General features: G+C 50.3%; 1 protein-coding gene across 2 annotated transcripts in view; it reads right to left on the bottom strand.

Moving 5' to 3' along the window:
* Positions 1 to 16,422, bottom strand: part of LOC119096346 (adenylate cyclase type 5) — a 184,609-nt gene that overhangs the window by 73,429 nt on the left and 94,758 nt on the right. For both annotated transcript variants that reach the window (XM_037219193.1, XM_037219194.1), the window contains exons 2-3: positions 13,113 to 13,853; positions 3,314 to 3,463 (exon numbers count right to left, since the gene is read on the bottom strand). In XM_037219193.1, coding sequence (XP_037075088.1) covers positions 3,314 to 3,463; positions 13,113 to 13,853 — 891 coding nt within the window. The remainder of the gene's footprint in view (positions 1 to 3,313; positions 3,464 to 13,112; positions 13,854 to 16,422) is intronic.

Genomic DNA, 16,422 nt, shown 5'->3' with positions numbered 1-16,422 from the left:
ATAAAAAATATTACGGTTTTACATCTACGCATCAACACGCAAGTCACCTTTCGGCAGGTTTAAGTATTACAAGTGAGTGAGCCCGTTCGCTACAGCGGCATGGACACGGCTATCTGATGCTGATATCTGATCGTGATTCTGACACCATGCGATCGTTCTAAAACGTAATCAAGCGGTGACGTGTTGAGTCGCTTGTTAAATAACTGGTAAAAATTTGTTAAATTTTCATCTAAAGCAGTCATGAGATCATGAGATCATGTTGGTGTATCTCACGGCCCTGAAGTTTATCGCTGGGATGGCGAAGACCCTGGGCTGAAGAAGACCCTCGATTTGCTGTTCACCAGCGACGTGACGATCGGAACCGCCTGTTCGCGGACCATGCAGTTCTCATCCTACACCATATCCAGCAGAAGCTTTTCCGGACGGACCCAGCACCCGTTACGCTGGAGGACTGCCTGCACCGTGGCCTATGAGCGCTGCGGCAGCCCGCGGAGCAGCGCGATGCCCCGGCACAAGCTGCGTAAGCCAAAGTCGCATCTGCTGTTCTGCCGGATGGCGGACTATACCGGCACATAGTGGCCGACCACGCACTGGACGAGGCCCTTGAGAGCGCTGCTGGTGGTTTTGATAGAGATGTAAACTAGGAGCATGCGAGCGGCCAGTGTCAACCATTAAAAAGCAAAAGCGAATATGTAGAAATATTTGTTACGAACTGAGCATTATATCGTACAAAAATTATTGCGCCTCTTAAGTGCATGTAGTTATGCCGATACCCAGAGTCCTTAAATGTGACGGAATGGATATCAACGAATACACAAGTAAACATGAACCAGCGAGCAAATAATGCGAAATACTATTACACAATGTATGATGATAAGTGAATGCTAAACGGTAAGAACACTGGGCTGCCACGTTTCGGACAGAGCCGTTTTGAGCGCCGGAGGCTAGAAAGTAGAGCAACTGCTAGCTGGTGCCCAGCTGCTGAATCAGGTCGACCGGCAGGTTTGGCATGTGCCCGGTATAGGCTTGAATGCCACAACGTCCCTCTCCCAGACCTCTCCGGTGCAAGTCTTGCCGATGGGTAAAAACAAATGTGATCCCGTTGTCGTGCCGTCCAAGCTCAGCAGCAGATGGAGGCGGTCCAGCCCGTTGCCGCGCAGCTGGCAGATGAACCAGTGTACGGGTGACTCGGTGGCCAGCTCAAACAGCCGGAACGCGTCGCCTATCGTCTCGGCGTTGACGGCCGTGCCATCGCAGCCGCGCACATCGATGTGACCGTCGCACTGCGAGCTCACGGAGTGTGGATCGCCGAGCAAGTGCAGGGCGCGGACGAACTCGGACGTAACATGAGTCACGTAGTGGCTGCCTGGTTCAGCACTGACAACCACGTTTTTTCCGATTCGCTTGGCTACGTGTGACTCATGAAGCTCCTGCTTTCGCGACCGCCGGAAAAGAGGATGGTCAAACTTGACTCGTGGATTGCTCCAGCATTTTGACGGGCCGTCCCCTTTCTCGCTATGTCTCTTGCGCAGCACATTTTCTTAGGATCTGTGATATTTGATTTCAAATAGCCAGTCCGTCTCTGCTGTCTTGTTGGAAGGCATTGATGACAGCAGCAGCGGCCCAGTTAGAGCCACCGCAGCTGTGAACCGCCTGCGCGGTGCTAGTCAGATCGTTAACGTTATAATCTACAACGACAGTGGTTTCAACAGAAACGAACAATCGGCGTTGTCGTCACCTTCTACCATGTACGGAACCGTGTAGTAATCCGTGCTCTCGGCTAAGCCACCAGCGCTGAGACCACTTGGTTCCGGAGCAGGCTCGAATTCAGCATCAGCAGCCAGCGCTGGCTCAGCAGGCGGCGCGGGCTCAGCAGCCGGCGGGGAAGGCTACTCAGGCTCAGCAGCAGACACAGCCTCACTGGCGGCCGAGCCATGACGCCCCAGCGGTTGTCTGGCCATCCTCCGCACCTCGCGAGCCTCCTCAGTCACAGTCGTATCCCGGTCATATGACCCCAGGGTAAGCTTCCGGTGCCTGCACTGGTCGTTCAAGGCAACCTCTTCTTGATACACTGTGCAGACAACTGGGCATGGAAAGCTGCGCTGAGGCTTGCACTTGAATTTCGCGACATCGAGAAGCTTGTTGAATTTAGCGCTGACGGCGTTGCTGAGTTACTTTTTTTCTTTCATTTCTTGCTGATAGCTCTGTTGAGATGATATCAATTCCTCTCGATCAATTTTGTCACGTATTTTAGATAATGAACAGGGATAGCTACATTGCTCCACAGTTTGCTGATTTCTCCCGGCGCGGTTTTGAGGATAGCATTAGTGAGATTCCTCTTCGATTCGCTCAGCAACCTGATGTAGCTCAAGGCTTTCCTGTAGTCGGCAGTTCGTGGTGGGACAGTGGAGCCGGGTGGCCTACCACAAAAAAATTGTGTGCGCGACCGTGTGGCCTTTGGCATGCTTATGCAGATAATCGATCGAAGGAAAGGTTTTAGTACCGGAAACACTAAACTAACAAACCCATAGCGCCCACACAACAAACATATAAATTGCAAATTAACATCACTATGATGCATTAACAATCGCAAGCTTAAAACCTACCCCGGCGTACTGGAGCATTCTCATAACTGCACAGCTTTGGGTTTTACCAAAAAATAATGTTCTTTAATAAAAAGTCCGCTTAAAATGTGTTTGGCAGTGTCTTGCTGGCGCTCTTCATCATATATATTTCATACATAATCCACCAGGTACCAGTAGTTTGGGAAGTGGGGAGTTTGAAACTTGTTGGAGGATGATACCAGTGCGTAAAATAGTTGGCGCTAGTACCGAACACGAAGTTCTTGGCGTATCAAGGAAAAACTGCCTTCGCGTCACGAATATCAACAGTGGTGCGGTGCTAAAAACCTGAAGGTTTATCATTAATCCGTGTGCCAAAGAAAAGCTTTGTCTCAGTTGATTCCAAGAAATTCACGCCCTCGATGACACACCTTAATGCCAAGAACACCTTGTTTTTTCACGTGTCCGAGTTCTGCAGTTTGTTCACTTGCACCGCAGCTGGGTCTGGTCGAGCGTAGACCCTCTCGTTACGTTTCACAATTTATGAAAATATTTACGCCAATTATGCATTTTCTGAACAAGGCCTTCGATCCTTATCCTTAACTGCTAGATTTCGTGTCGATAAATAATGTTGCCAACCGGTCACCACCACGTTGACGACAGCGCACGCGGTGCTGCAGAGAGACGACGAACTGCTGGTCTGCTCACCTGCTGCTGGTTTTCCCGCTGGGGCAAACTGCTGGCCTACTCACCTGTTGCTGGTTCTCCCGCTGGGTAACCAGCCGAGCCTCGATACACTGCCGGGTCTCCAGGAACGCCTTTCTTTTCGCCAGCTCGCTGGGATAATGCGTAAAAACGCCAGCCATATTTACACACAGGAACAGCAGACCGTTGCAGGCAATCTGAAATAAACGAGATCATGTTTATGAGGCCTTCTATGTACGTTGCAACACGGTAGTTACATATAGGCGGCGTCTCTTTCCAAGATGGCAAAAAAGAGTGTTCTAACTTGATAGTACTGGTAGCCTTACTGCTCGTAGAATAAACTGGAGAATGGAAAGATATATGATATATTTCGGCTACACGGCTTTATCGAAACGAATATCAGCATTACATTTAAAAAGTCTGAAAAATCGAGTAGCATCGGCAAGCCGCTTTGAATCGACTACTGATATTCGTTTCAATACTGGAATGTAACTTAAATATCACACCTATCTCTCCGTTCTCCTGTTTCTTCTGCGAGGAATACGGATATTAAAGCTGTCTAGATCTTTAGCTGTACAATGTTCCTCGTAAATGCACTTAACAACTAACTGCGCTAACAACTAACTGTGCTAACTGTGCGCTCGAGCTTTCAGCAGGCTTATTTCAACGCACACCGTGCGCCGCCGCGTGACATTTCGATCACCCAAGCCTCTGTGTGTCGGTGCAAGATGAAGAACATTGCTTTCAAAGCACGCCAGAACTCGAGCAGAATCAGTCAGGCGAACGTGGACACCGCGCCTGGACGAGCGCGCTGGCATGACTTGTGAGTACATGTATCGGTGAACGGGGCTGGGGGAGGAGCGAGCAGCTGCCGCCACAGGTGTGCGGGCCGGCCGGCACGGGCAGCCGCGGCCCGCTTCCAACGTTCGTCGCCGACCGCCAGCAGCCCGCACCGCGCGTCAACCATCACTGGCGCACGGCAAGGTCGGTGTATGGATGAGCGGCACGCCATTAGTGGCTCGGCCTACAACACTACAAAAGGCATATTCAGTCGAGAGCTTCACGGGTTGCATCAATCCGTGGATTGTGGATCCACCCGAGCGCCGTATTTAACCGGATCAGAAATTTACATCAAAATATAGATATAGACCTCGCCGGGTTTTCAAATTTTCCAGCTCACACAGACAGAACGGATAGAAAACAAACCAAACCAAACTTTACACTACAAAATCCTGAAATGCTTAATGAAGATATCAACTCAGAAAAGAATAGCTAAACAATCAAATTCCAAGCGATGCGCAAACAAGGTACGTCCCACATAACTCCGTCATATATTCTACGGATAAATTTTCTAAGAAACAGGCCACATCGAAAAATTGTTATGAAGGAGTGACACTGATATATGCTCGTATGAAAATTTAGAGCTCTTTCCTCTCAAGATAACTATAATGTCTAATAATCTAATTACCTATATTATTATACCACAGCAACAATTCTGCGTGATCTTGACAGCAATCCCATTTAACCCGACTGAGTGACATCGCATTTTAGAGATGAAAAACTGGGCAGGAGCATGGTCTGTTGGTAGAAATCACCCTACATTGTTTTCAAATCTTAACACCCGCCGAACAAAATAGAAATAAGATTAGTTCCATCGCAGCACTATAGTTTCTATTTACCTAGTAAGTCAGCCTGGTAGTTTCTACTTACCTAGTAAGTCTAATTGATCAATTCAACACCAGCTTCAAATTAAGTATGCTCCTTTAAATCAATTTCCAGGTGTCCGTGAGGACAAACATTGTTGCATCCTGACAGATTATTTATTTACCCACTCCCCTCCCCAATAAACGCATCTCAGAGAATAACCATATGGTCCTATACAACCAGGGACCAGAGCAACTTTTTCACTGATCATTTAGCTGTTTGATGTGAGTTAGGCACTCTTCGCATCTAGCAAAAAAACCTAAGCATGTGTTGAGTACTCATTGATACGTGTCCCATCTCTTCTACTCCCACTTGCATAACCCATGCTCAACTTGGACGTCAACAATACATCTGCATGCCTGTGAATCACCTGTAATCATGCAGAAGGTCCAAGACTTTACACAGGAAGCCAGAAAATTGATGCGGGTGAATGTGGCACCCAGTGCCGTCCATTCATGCCTCAAATAAATATTTGGTAAAATTTGGAGTGGCTTGTGGGCTCGCCCGAGCCCATGGCAGGTGGCTAGTGCGTACAAGAGATGTTAAAGCGCCAGCAGTCACGAAAAATATCGGATGATGGGCGACATGCACCAAACTTTCGCGCCACGTTCGTAAATACCGGGGGATTCTTAAAACGCCTCACCATTTGATGAAGTATCTATGGTACCTCTCATAGCGTGCTGAAAACAACACATCGAAGACAAAATGGGGTACTGCTGTCAAGCTGCATGGCACAATTTATTGTTGCCTGCGTAAACGTTTCTTCCTGTAGCTGTGCAACGCATGATTACAACTGAAAATAGGTTTCGATTTTTTCACCTTCAGCAAAAAAAATCTGGTCGTATCTCACTTTGTAGAATTGGGTTCAGAAATGGTACCACTGCCTCATAAGCCTGGATGAAGCAGCACGCGCCACAGGCACCTACCAGTGGGCAGGGCGTGTGAATTATTATTTTGACGCAGCCGATTATCTAGCAGAAAATAATGGTCGCACTTGAGGTTTTTCATCATCTATGTCGGAGAACGAATATACACCCGACGTATCATCTTTGGGATGAAATGACGCTTTAGCCACACAGAAGACATGATAAATGAGTGCCGTCCTGCATTTATGAGCTAGGAGCCGTTGACATTGTCGAGTGGTATTGCAGGTACGTTGCACCGAACCTGGAGTCTGAAAATGAAGGTGCATGTCCTCATGTCTTTAGGTTATTGGGGCCGGGAGCGATTTTACCACGTGCGATGAGGTGGCTCTTGTGGATTATCGGCCAAAATAATTGTGACATGATAAATGATGCATCGAGCCTTGTTTGTTCTGATCTTCATGCAAAATTGCATGCCCAACAGGTATCAAGCTAGGTTAAGCATTTTAGCACCTCACTGAGTCATGTCAAGTTTCTGAACATTTTCTCCCATGGACACTAGCCTCTAAATCAATAAGCATACTCAGATAAATTCAAGTTGCTCTTAAAATTGTAAGAAGGTCCTAATGTGCAACGGGATGGAAAGCATTCATGTCATAAATTTGCTCGGCTAAGTCGAACCGGATCAGATTTGATAGAGAAATCTGGGAAAAAGCGGATTGGCGAGGCATTGGATCTGGACTAGCCGGACTGGACCGGACCTGATCCTGAGAGCTCAATCCGTGAAGTGCTTTAATACTCCGCCCGATAAAGGCGGACTGATCGGATACCACCGTGTCCAGTTACCACCGTAGACCTTGCGTAGCGCTTCGCCAGTAAAGGCAGCGTAATAACCTCCCAAACGAAGACACATTAAATGCTCTGAGCGAGTGTTTCACCAGCTGCCTCATCTGGCCTCATCTGACCTTAAGCGGCTGTTGCCACCGACCGTAGGTCATCCCACTCAGGGGCAAAAAGCGAGCGCCAAGGCGACTAAAACCCACCCGTCTCCCACGGATAGACAAGGGGCCAGGCACTCTATGCGATTAAGCTGCGGGGGCGGGCGTCGGTTCGCGATCTACTTCAAATAATGTTCTTTACAGCTGATGGCGACCTCGCAATCGATTAAAAGCACTTCGGGAAAATGAATTTCGCTGGACCTCGTATTAGACAAGCATTTTTGGTGTGTGGTTTCCGTTCAATCTCAAGCATGCATCGCTAGGCTGCAGTCGTGGAGGGACGTCGGCAGCAATGATTGCAGTATTGTTGAGTTAAAAACACTTCGGTTCGTCGCGGTCGTAATGTTTTCCCTCATTTCAATGGTCAGCTAGGATTTCACAGTCGCTTGGAAAATAATAGGTAGGATTCCCCTGGGATTACTTTATTTTCATATGTCGGGTCATGCTACGTAATTGGTGCGCTGCTTCTGTTCGCGTGTTGCCGGCAACGGGTTTGTATGCTATTCCAACGAACAATATTACACACAGTCGTTGTGGGCTATGGGGAGTCGATTTGTACGCACTAAAATGTCCTTGCAGCAGCTCGTCCGTCTCGATAGCTGGGGTAGTAAACGCGCCTGGTCTCCGATTTAGCCATCCGTGTTAAGATAGGTCGAATCGCCTTGAGCGCCCGGTATTTCCCCTGACCGAGATAGCAGGAGATCAGTGCTGGCGGCCTTGTATAAGGGCCAGGCGTCGTCAGAAGGCATGACTGACCGTGCTGAGCATGATGACAGTTGAGGCTTTCCCCGCGAAATTGCGTCGTTGACCAGGGCTCTCAACGTCGGATGGTGCAATAAGACTCACGCAGCAAACATTGCTTAGCATTGACGCGGATTCCAGAAATCCATGTAATCAAAATTGCCGGACTCCTTTTCATGTTTGTCAGACTCTCATTCTGTGATGCGGAACTTGTTATATCATTCTGTGATGCACAAACAAGCTCTAGTTTGTGGATCAGGTATTGTTTCTCTGGTACCTGATCTGTGCGACTTGACGGCCGTAAATGTTAATGTCTGTTGCTCAACATGCCATGCCAGATATTGGGTGGTATAAAAATTCTGAAGGCTTACGGAACTTTGCTCCATCTTGATCGTATTATCGCATGGTTACGTTGCGGTTGTATTCATAATGTGATGCCCAGGTGCTTTATATCTGGCAGATGACTGGGCTTTGGTCCTGCATGCTTATATAAGTCCTCTTTACATAAATATAATGTTGCAAGATGGAAACAAAACTGAATCTCAAATGAAAATGACCAATATGCCGAAAGGAGTTGCTTTTAGACCAAAATTCAGGTAAGTAAAAAACAACTGGAAAACCCAGCTAGCTTGGCATAATTTTGATTCAAAGCATGCTTTTTAACTTACTTCAGTAGCTTTAGCAGCCTATTGATTAATTTCTCCAAGACACGGTTCGTTTCAAGTAAATGTTTCACATTAGAATATATTGAGGCAATCATCAGATGTGATGAAATAAGCTCACTGGTAACTAGCGGTCTGTGTTTTAAAGAAAGTGCTTAACTTTGTTTTTAAGTAAAATAATCATCTTGAAGATCAGTAGGTGTAATTCAGAGCCCTATCCTTCTTAAGATTTAAAACCTTTTTGTTTCTGAGTTCTCCGCCCGCAAAGATGTGCAGAATATTTCGTGCAGACCATGTCAAGGCCACCCAGGTATTCGTGACGCCATAATAACGTTATTCAAATCCTGCCAGTTCACTGACCTTGCAGCGTTCGAGGTCAATAAAAATATACTTGTCCAGCCGTTCATAGTTGGAGTGCGGGAGCACAATTTACCGATATAACGGCCCCCAACTGGCTCTCAATCAATGTTGTGCTAGCTGTGCAAGATTCTAACTCGACGCATGTGTTGTGCTACAAAATACAAGACTTATGCACTCTTCCTAAATATTACGGAACTAAGCCTTGTAATGGTATACCTTCAGGGAAGCGCTTTAATCGAGTGTGTGAATACAAGTAAGCACCTTAAACACACAGATAAATATGTAAGAACACCACAAGAATGGGTCAAAAGACGAGCACCTACCGATATTAGTTTTAGCACACATCCAGCACCGCAGCTGGTTAGAAACTGAAGAACTAAGATGGAGTGCTGTCATACAGATGCTGCATGACGTAATGAAGCAATGACGCACTGAGGAACGTATTTACGTGATGGAGAAACTACATTGCCCAGAGCAGTCTTTCCACTTAAAAGTGTACTGCCACAAGCTAGCTTACTTCATCACATATTTAGCTTGCTTAAACATCTTCATATATGGCATTTCCGTTAAGTCCAAAATACCTCTCTAGATACGAAATTTCAATTTAAGTAAACACGCTCTTCAATACGTCATGGTTTGCTTGCGTCTTGGAAAATACTATGACGTCAGAGTGGCTGCCAAACTGGCCGTGGGAAATTATCACCGTAGCGAACGGGCTGACTCACTTCTAGTACTTCAACTTGTCAGGAGGTGCCATGCTAATCGGTGCGTTGTTCGCAGAACCCAAACAGTGTCACGTGCGCGTGTTTTGACCCTCCCTCGTGGTATTTCTTCATATCTGTCCGTGATTTGATTTTGGTTCCTTCCATTGACATGCTCGGCTACGGCGCCGTTTTTAAGGCATTCCATTTGCAAGCTTATTTCCGTCGACTCGTAACACTGTCCAACCTCCTGTACAATATAGCATAAAATGTGGGCTATATCTGAAACTTGCACCGAGCGCATTGGTTTCGTCGAGAAGCCAATTGCAGTCATTTGGTGCCGGAAAGCGTGTTTAAGTTCTAAAAGGACAGAGCTGTGAACTGCACTGAATGAACTGCAAAATGGCTATCTCACTTGAAGACCACACACAAGTGTGGAGCACTCCAGTTAATAGACACATTTCGTTCAGGACCAAGCTGTCCTGGCAAAGCCAGACAAGCTGCTATATTCCCCATTCACTGGCTCTCCGGAGCATGGGGCGACATAGGCTGTTAACGTGCATACGTCACGTCTTTTCATGTACCTTCGTAGTTCCCGGAGTCGGTGTTGTATGAGGGACTGGGTGAGCGAGCTTCTGTCGTTACATTCACACACGAGGAGCACGCAAGAAGCAATTTTCCATCGTCCAAAAATCAAGTTTGTTATCTTTTACACCTAAGGCCGACCAAATATGCTGGTGAAGAGTCGCATTAATAAAATCTCAACAAGAAAGGCCCTGGAATGCGTGGCTTTGGGAGTCACGACTGGCGGCAGGCGGTTCCAGGAATACGCCTTATGATAAGGCCCGGCGAGCCAAGCACAGTCAGAAAAGGGATAGTCGATCGGGTACTCAGGGCCAGCCAAAAACAACTCCGATTTCAAACTATACCCCCTCCCCACCTATGAATATGTTGAGACCTTCAACCTATGCTATCCCGGGAGTAGTATATCCGAGTTCTTAAAAAAAAAATAGTTCAAACCTGCTTGATCTATATTGATATCAAGCTCTTCATCAATTCACCCCAACAAGTTCCTTGTTGGAGCCCATGTTTCCCTCCCATCTTTCACTGCCTCTGAATCTGGGACGTGGGCGCTGCCTGCTATCTCAGCCGAGCGCAAAAGGTGAATTTCACGGCCTTGCATCTCGTGGGCGCGGGGCCAGGATCGTCTCCACAAGTCTTTCGCCCGGTTGGCGCGGCATGAGTGACCTTATGTCACGCCGTGGCCACGATGGCGCCTCCAGGGTCCGGAATGACTCCCGCATCACGGTGGCGGTTCGGTCGCTGCTCGCCTCTTGCACCGCTGCTAGGACGTCGCAAGACCGGTGGTGGCTGACGCTTTGGGGCTGCCCGCTCTCCAGCTTTGACGACCGGAAAAGCGGTGCAAAAGACTTTAGATTGGCACTCAGGGCGTTGTCGTACTGTTCGGCCACGTCCTGGAACTGCCTGCCATCGGCCGTTGTGGCTTTCTGGAGCCGTGCTGTGTTCATGTCTTGAGTTTGCCAGTGTGAAAGCGGTTGGTGTTTACTTTTGTGTGTTCTTTTTACGCTGTCGGCGTCGCAGCCTCGTTTTTATCGCATATTATGAAGCTTATTGACTCGAATCAGGCGTCTGGCTAAAGATATTGAACGATCCGTAATGAATACGTGGTGATAGTGGCAGGCAGTGAATAGCTTTGCAAGCTGCCATTACACGATGTGATTTGAAAAGTCGCTGACAAATGGTAGCAGAATCTGCAAAAAATCCTGGGGAGGGTCTGCAAATAGTCGCTCGTCTGAGCCGTGAGGCAGGTCTGTGTTAGTCACGATGCGTTTTTATCCAAATGAGACAATGGACATTAGCAAAAACCATATCAATAACAGCCCCGCGTCTCCAGACAGCGGTTCCGCGGGCTAAGGGTGGCTGGTGCTCCCAGTGGCGGTGGTTCTGCGTTAGGGTCAGCAGCGTTCTCCAGCTGGCGGTGGTTCTGTGTTAGGGCTAGCGGCGTTCTTTCACCGGCAGTGATTCTGTGTTAGGGTTAGCGGCGTTCTTTCACCGACAGTGGTTCTGTGTTAGGGTTAGCGGCGTTCTCCAGCTGGCGGTGGTGTCGTGTTAGGGCTGGCGGCGTTCTTCCACCGGCAGTGGTTCTGTGTTGGGGTTGGCGGCGTTCTTTCACCGGCAGTGGTTCTGTGTTAGGGTTGGCGGCGTTCTTTCACCGGCAGTGGTTCTGTGTTAGGGATGGCGGCGTTCTTTCACCGACAGTGGTTCTGTGTTAGGGTTGGCGGCGTTCTTTCACCGGCAGTGGTTCTGTGTTAGGGTTAGCGGCGTTCTCCAGCTGGCGGTGGTTCTGTGTTAGGGTTGGCGGCGTTTTTCCACCGGCAGTGCTTCTGTGTTGGGTGGCTAGCGTTCTTCCACCGGCAGCGGTTCTGAGTTAGGGTGGCTAGCGTTCTCCTACTGGTAGTGTGTCTGTGTTAGAGTGGTCGGTGTTCTACCGCCGGCGGTGGTTCTGTGTTCGTGCATCGCATGATGGGACAAGCAGTTAACCAGCGTTGCGTGACACCGTGACGCCACAGCTGTGATGATGCTATGTCAATCCTGTTCACCTTGAATAATTCTGAACACGGCGGTGTTCTCGACGTTGCCATTTTACAGCGGAGTGCAGGTGGCGCAGGAGCGTCACGGTAGTGCTCCCAGCCGTCACGTCACGATGGGTTTGTGGTGTCATGGGTGCACCAGAACACCATGGCATCAACTGGCGGGCAGCAGTTCCGTTCAAAGAGGCCTTCCACACTCAGGAACTAGTGGTCTTCCCGTCATGACACGCTGCCGACTCCATTTAACTATTAGGCAAGGGACTCCCTCAGGGTGAATGTCGGAAGACTTCATCCTGGAAGCCTAGCCCGGAAGACCAACGCTCGGAAGACCTCCTGTTGCGCACACCTACGCTCGGAAGACCAACACTCGGAAGACCGCCTGCTGTGCGCACCTACGCTCGCAAGACTACGCTCGGAAGACCAACGCTCAGAAGACCACCTGTTGCGCACACCTACGCTCGCAAGCCTACGCTCGGAAGACCAACGCTTGGAAATCCTCCTGCTGTAGACGCCTACGCTTTGTAAAACTATTCCCGGTTACCTACGCTCAGAAGATCCACTCAGAACCACCGCTCGGAATACTTGCTCCCGGAATATATGCGATCGAAAGACATACATTCGAAAAAAACAACTGCTGCGAGTATGCGCTCGGAAGACTTACGCCTGGAAAACGTAATCCCAGGGGAGCGTGGCTGTGAAGTAAAACAAGAATAAATCCGGTCTCGTAAGATTTATCTCAATCGGAGAACAGTTCAAAACAAGCGCAAAGAAGCTTGCGAGATGAAAATGCGATTTCGCTGCCCGAGCCTGCCAAGACCGTGGAAGCCGTAGTCTCCAGATACCCAAACTGGCGGTGCACCGCCTTCCTCAAAAGGTGGACGTGAGGCAAATTGCAATGCACCGAATGCTTCCCTGCTCAGAACACATTACATTGGGGAAAGAGTTGCGTGTTTTCCTGCTCAGTGGCGGTAGTCATGTGGCTTCCTCGGGCAAGCGTGCTCGGCGGTGGCAGCACGGCAAGGTGGTCCACCCCGTCCAGTGTACTCACCAGCGGCAGCGCGGCGCGGCAGGGTAGCCCACCCCGTCCAAGGTGTTCACCAGCGGCAGCGCGACAGGTGGCCTACCCCGCCCAGTGTGCTCACCGCGCCCAGTGCGCTCACCAGCGGCAGTGCAGCAGGGTGGCCCACCCCGTCCAGCGTACTCACCAGCGGCAGCGCGGCAGGGTGGTCGCGGCTGAGGTAGCCGGCCAGGCTGAGATGCAGCAGCGCCAGCAGCAGGCCGCTGGCCAGCGCCTCACGCAGCCGCAGCGGCAGCAGCGCGTACACCATGTACACGCAGAAGAGCGTCTGCCAGACGCCGTCTGTGGGCGAGCCCGTCTCTGACGTGGCCACCACACTGGCCACCAGCGCGAAGAAGGAGACGGCGATCAGGCAGCTGAAGACGAGCAGCAGCAGGGTGCGTAGCAGGCGCGCGCGTGCCAGCGTCACGGCCAGCGACACGTACAGCACCAGCAGCGTAGCCAGCACCGCCAGCAGGACGCGCACGCCGGCCGTGTCGCGCATGATGTACTCTAGCAGGCCCAGCGAGACCAGCACGATCATCAGGATGCCCAGCAACGAGGTGAGCGACGACTGGTCCATGCGCAGAAAGTAGCGCTGGTACAGCGACTCCACCTGCACGTCTGTGAACCGGTGCGAGCGGAAGAGGCGCAGACAGGGCGAGTATAGAGGGCGCCGGGCACGCTGCGACGCGGGCGGCGGCGGGGCGAGCTCCAGCCGCGCGGCCGCCTCCTCCTGCCGAGAGCGCACGGAGCCGCTGTGCAGGCCCGACTTGCTGTAGTGCTCAATCACCTCCCAGTTGGACTTGCGGCCGGGCTCGGCGGCGCCACGCTCGGCCGCCGTGGACTCGGCGCCGCTCTTGGAGGAGCGCACGCCCATCGTTTTGTGCTGCCGACAAAGGGAGGGCGCCTTAGAGCGGGACTCGGGGACTCCGGGGTGGCGGGAGCATGAGAAGCGACCCTCAGCATCATGGCAATGTCCGTCCTGAACGGCGGCGTCCCTATGATGATGTACGTGCACTGTTTACGCCTAGTCATCTAACCCCACCCCACATCACACACACACACACACTGAAGTCACCGAGCCACGGCACGGGAAAGTTTGAGAAAAGCGGTGCTGGTCCTGGTTTTGTGGGTCTAACCACGTGACGCACGTGTTCTGGGGACCGGGGGTGCCGCGACTCGGCTCCTCTCATTATGGAAGCTTCTCCTTCCAGTTAGATTGGGTCGAAGTCGTTCACGATGGTGAGGAGTAAGTGTAAGGGTACTCCTGGTTGTGATGTAGAACGACAAAGCGGAAGTCTTATTAAATAAAACACTGAAGGGGCTTGCCCCAAAGTGTTTTTGAGTTCAATATAGCCCAGGTATCGATATCTTCTGCTGATTCATATGTCATTTCAGCTTCTGTTATAATAATTCAGCCAAGTTTGTCCGTGACACGGGCTTAGTACGGAACCGGTACAGCGTGGTGGTACACTCATGACAATGTTTTAGTTAACAGCATTGCGTCCGGGGAGAGTCAGGGAGGCGTCACATTTCAGGCGCCCGGAAATTACCGCGACTGAAAAACTGCTTTCTGGAGTCAGCATTGCTTGCTAGGAAGAGAAGATAATTGCGGTGGTGAGCCTGTTTCTGAAAACAGCGGGTTTACCAGGCGAGGCAAAAATGGAGCAAGGTGATTTGCGCTATGTATGGACAAGTGGGTTCTCAGGTAACGTGCAACGCACCATTCGATTCTTTGCAAGTTTGCACTACCTCCGTCACTGCAAGAGATCTTCATTTTAGGGTGCCACGTCAGGACTGCTGCCACAAAACTTCCAACGACAAAACTGCTTCGACACGATCTCTACACGACATAACTTTTACGATTAAAACTGCCACGGACAACACTCCTACGCGACACAAATTCCAAGGACAAAACTTCTCCGCGACATTGCTTCTGCGTTGCCACGACATCGCTATTGTAGACATGCATTTCGACGCTTTTCATTTTTCACACCGCCCTTCCGGGATCGGTGGAGCTTCCCGATGGGTCGTGGGACAGCAAGCAAGCCGGCCGTGGCCAGGAACTCTCCCTTCCGTTTCAAACGAAACTGTTGGGCCAAGCGCAACCTGAGAAGCAAATGCGGAGCCGCCAGAACCTGCAGCCGATCGCCCACAAAAAAGAACACCTGCTGTTAACCAGATCGACGAGATTAATGACCACGCGGCGACCGCATCACCGGCGGAAATCATCCCCACAGCCAACGGTTCCGCCCAAGAACTCCGGCGCGCCCGTGTCGCTGTCATCCCAGCTGGTGTCAGGAGCGCCGACCTACGTGAGAACTCGGCCAAAGAGGGGCGCACGGGACCCCCGAGGCGAGGCAGAAAAAGAGAGGGCGGGTCTGGCACCACTGTGGGCGACGAGACACCCGATTCCTGGCCCAGGAACGTCGCAGACCGATCCCTGGAATCAGGGCAGGCTGTCCCGGGAACGTATTGGGTGTGGAGGACATTCCGGACACACGATTGGACCATGTGGAAAAACGAGGGCGGGCCGACCCAGTTACAAGGAATCCCAAGAATAACACCTCGCGCAAAAAGGTCGACATAAAGTTTTCCGAGGCAGCAGGACGGAGTAAGACTACCTGCTTTATTACCGACCATCTTGTTTAAACTAACCTGTTTTATTACTACACAGCTATCTGTGCGTGGTAGTTTCTGGTATCATTTTCGAATAAAATGATAACAGGAACCACATTTCACATCTTCCACAGACTTCTTAAAGGTCAGGATAGGTCATTGACCTTAACTGACCCAGGTCAACATTTTTTAAAGAGCATACTGCCTGGCGTAATAGTTGATGCTTATCCAAGCGCAAACTAAAAGCGGTATTGTATGATTTTGGCAACACGATCTCCGAAAGGTCAAGCAGGGTCACTGACGTTAAATGAACATCAATTATGTTTTGCTTAGAGCAGGCATCTAGGTTCTGGGGTGCCTTGAACTTCAATCTGGATTTTGACCTTGTTTGACCTTATTTAATCCTAAGGTCATGATGAGGAAACTTAAATTTGGACCCAAGTGAGCTCACGTACAAGTCAACACACCCTGTGAATTTAGTGTCTCTAGCTCTCTTAGTTTCTGGGATCTCAGCGGTGTCAAATTGTCCCCTCACCCGAGCAAAGGGTATTCAGCCGACCACTTCGGCGCGTGTTAAATGCTTGACGCTATTGTGTACGCGTTTGGTCGACGACGAAGCTTCAAACGTTACCGCACCGCTCAGCCGCGCTACAGGTACTTAGCCTTACGCTGAGCGTATGAGGCGTTCACGGAGCGGTGCTCCCATGTCATTGCCGCCGTCTCCCCTGAGCGCTCGTGCGCTGCCCCAACGCCACGAAAGGAGCCGCCGAGAGTGAGAGGAGCCACGTAGCTCCGGACGAGATTGGCTCTCTCAAGTGCTGTGAGCTTCCAGCAGC

Source organism: Pollicipes pollicipes, unplaced genomic scaffold (assembly GCF_011947565.3).
Source record: "Pollicipes pollicipes isolate AB1234 unplaced genomic scaffold, Ppol_2.1 Scaffold_4295;HRSCAF=5057_pilon_pilon_pilon, whole genome shotgun sequence".
NCBI lineage: Eukaryota > Metazoa > Arthropoda > Thecostraca > Pollicipedomorpha > Pollicipedidae > Pollicipes > Pollicipes pollicipes.
Note: the sequence above shows the minus strand (reverse complement) of the source record. Positions and strands in the feature narration are given on the sequence as shown.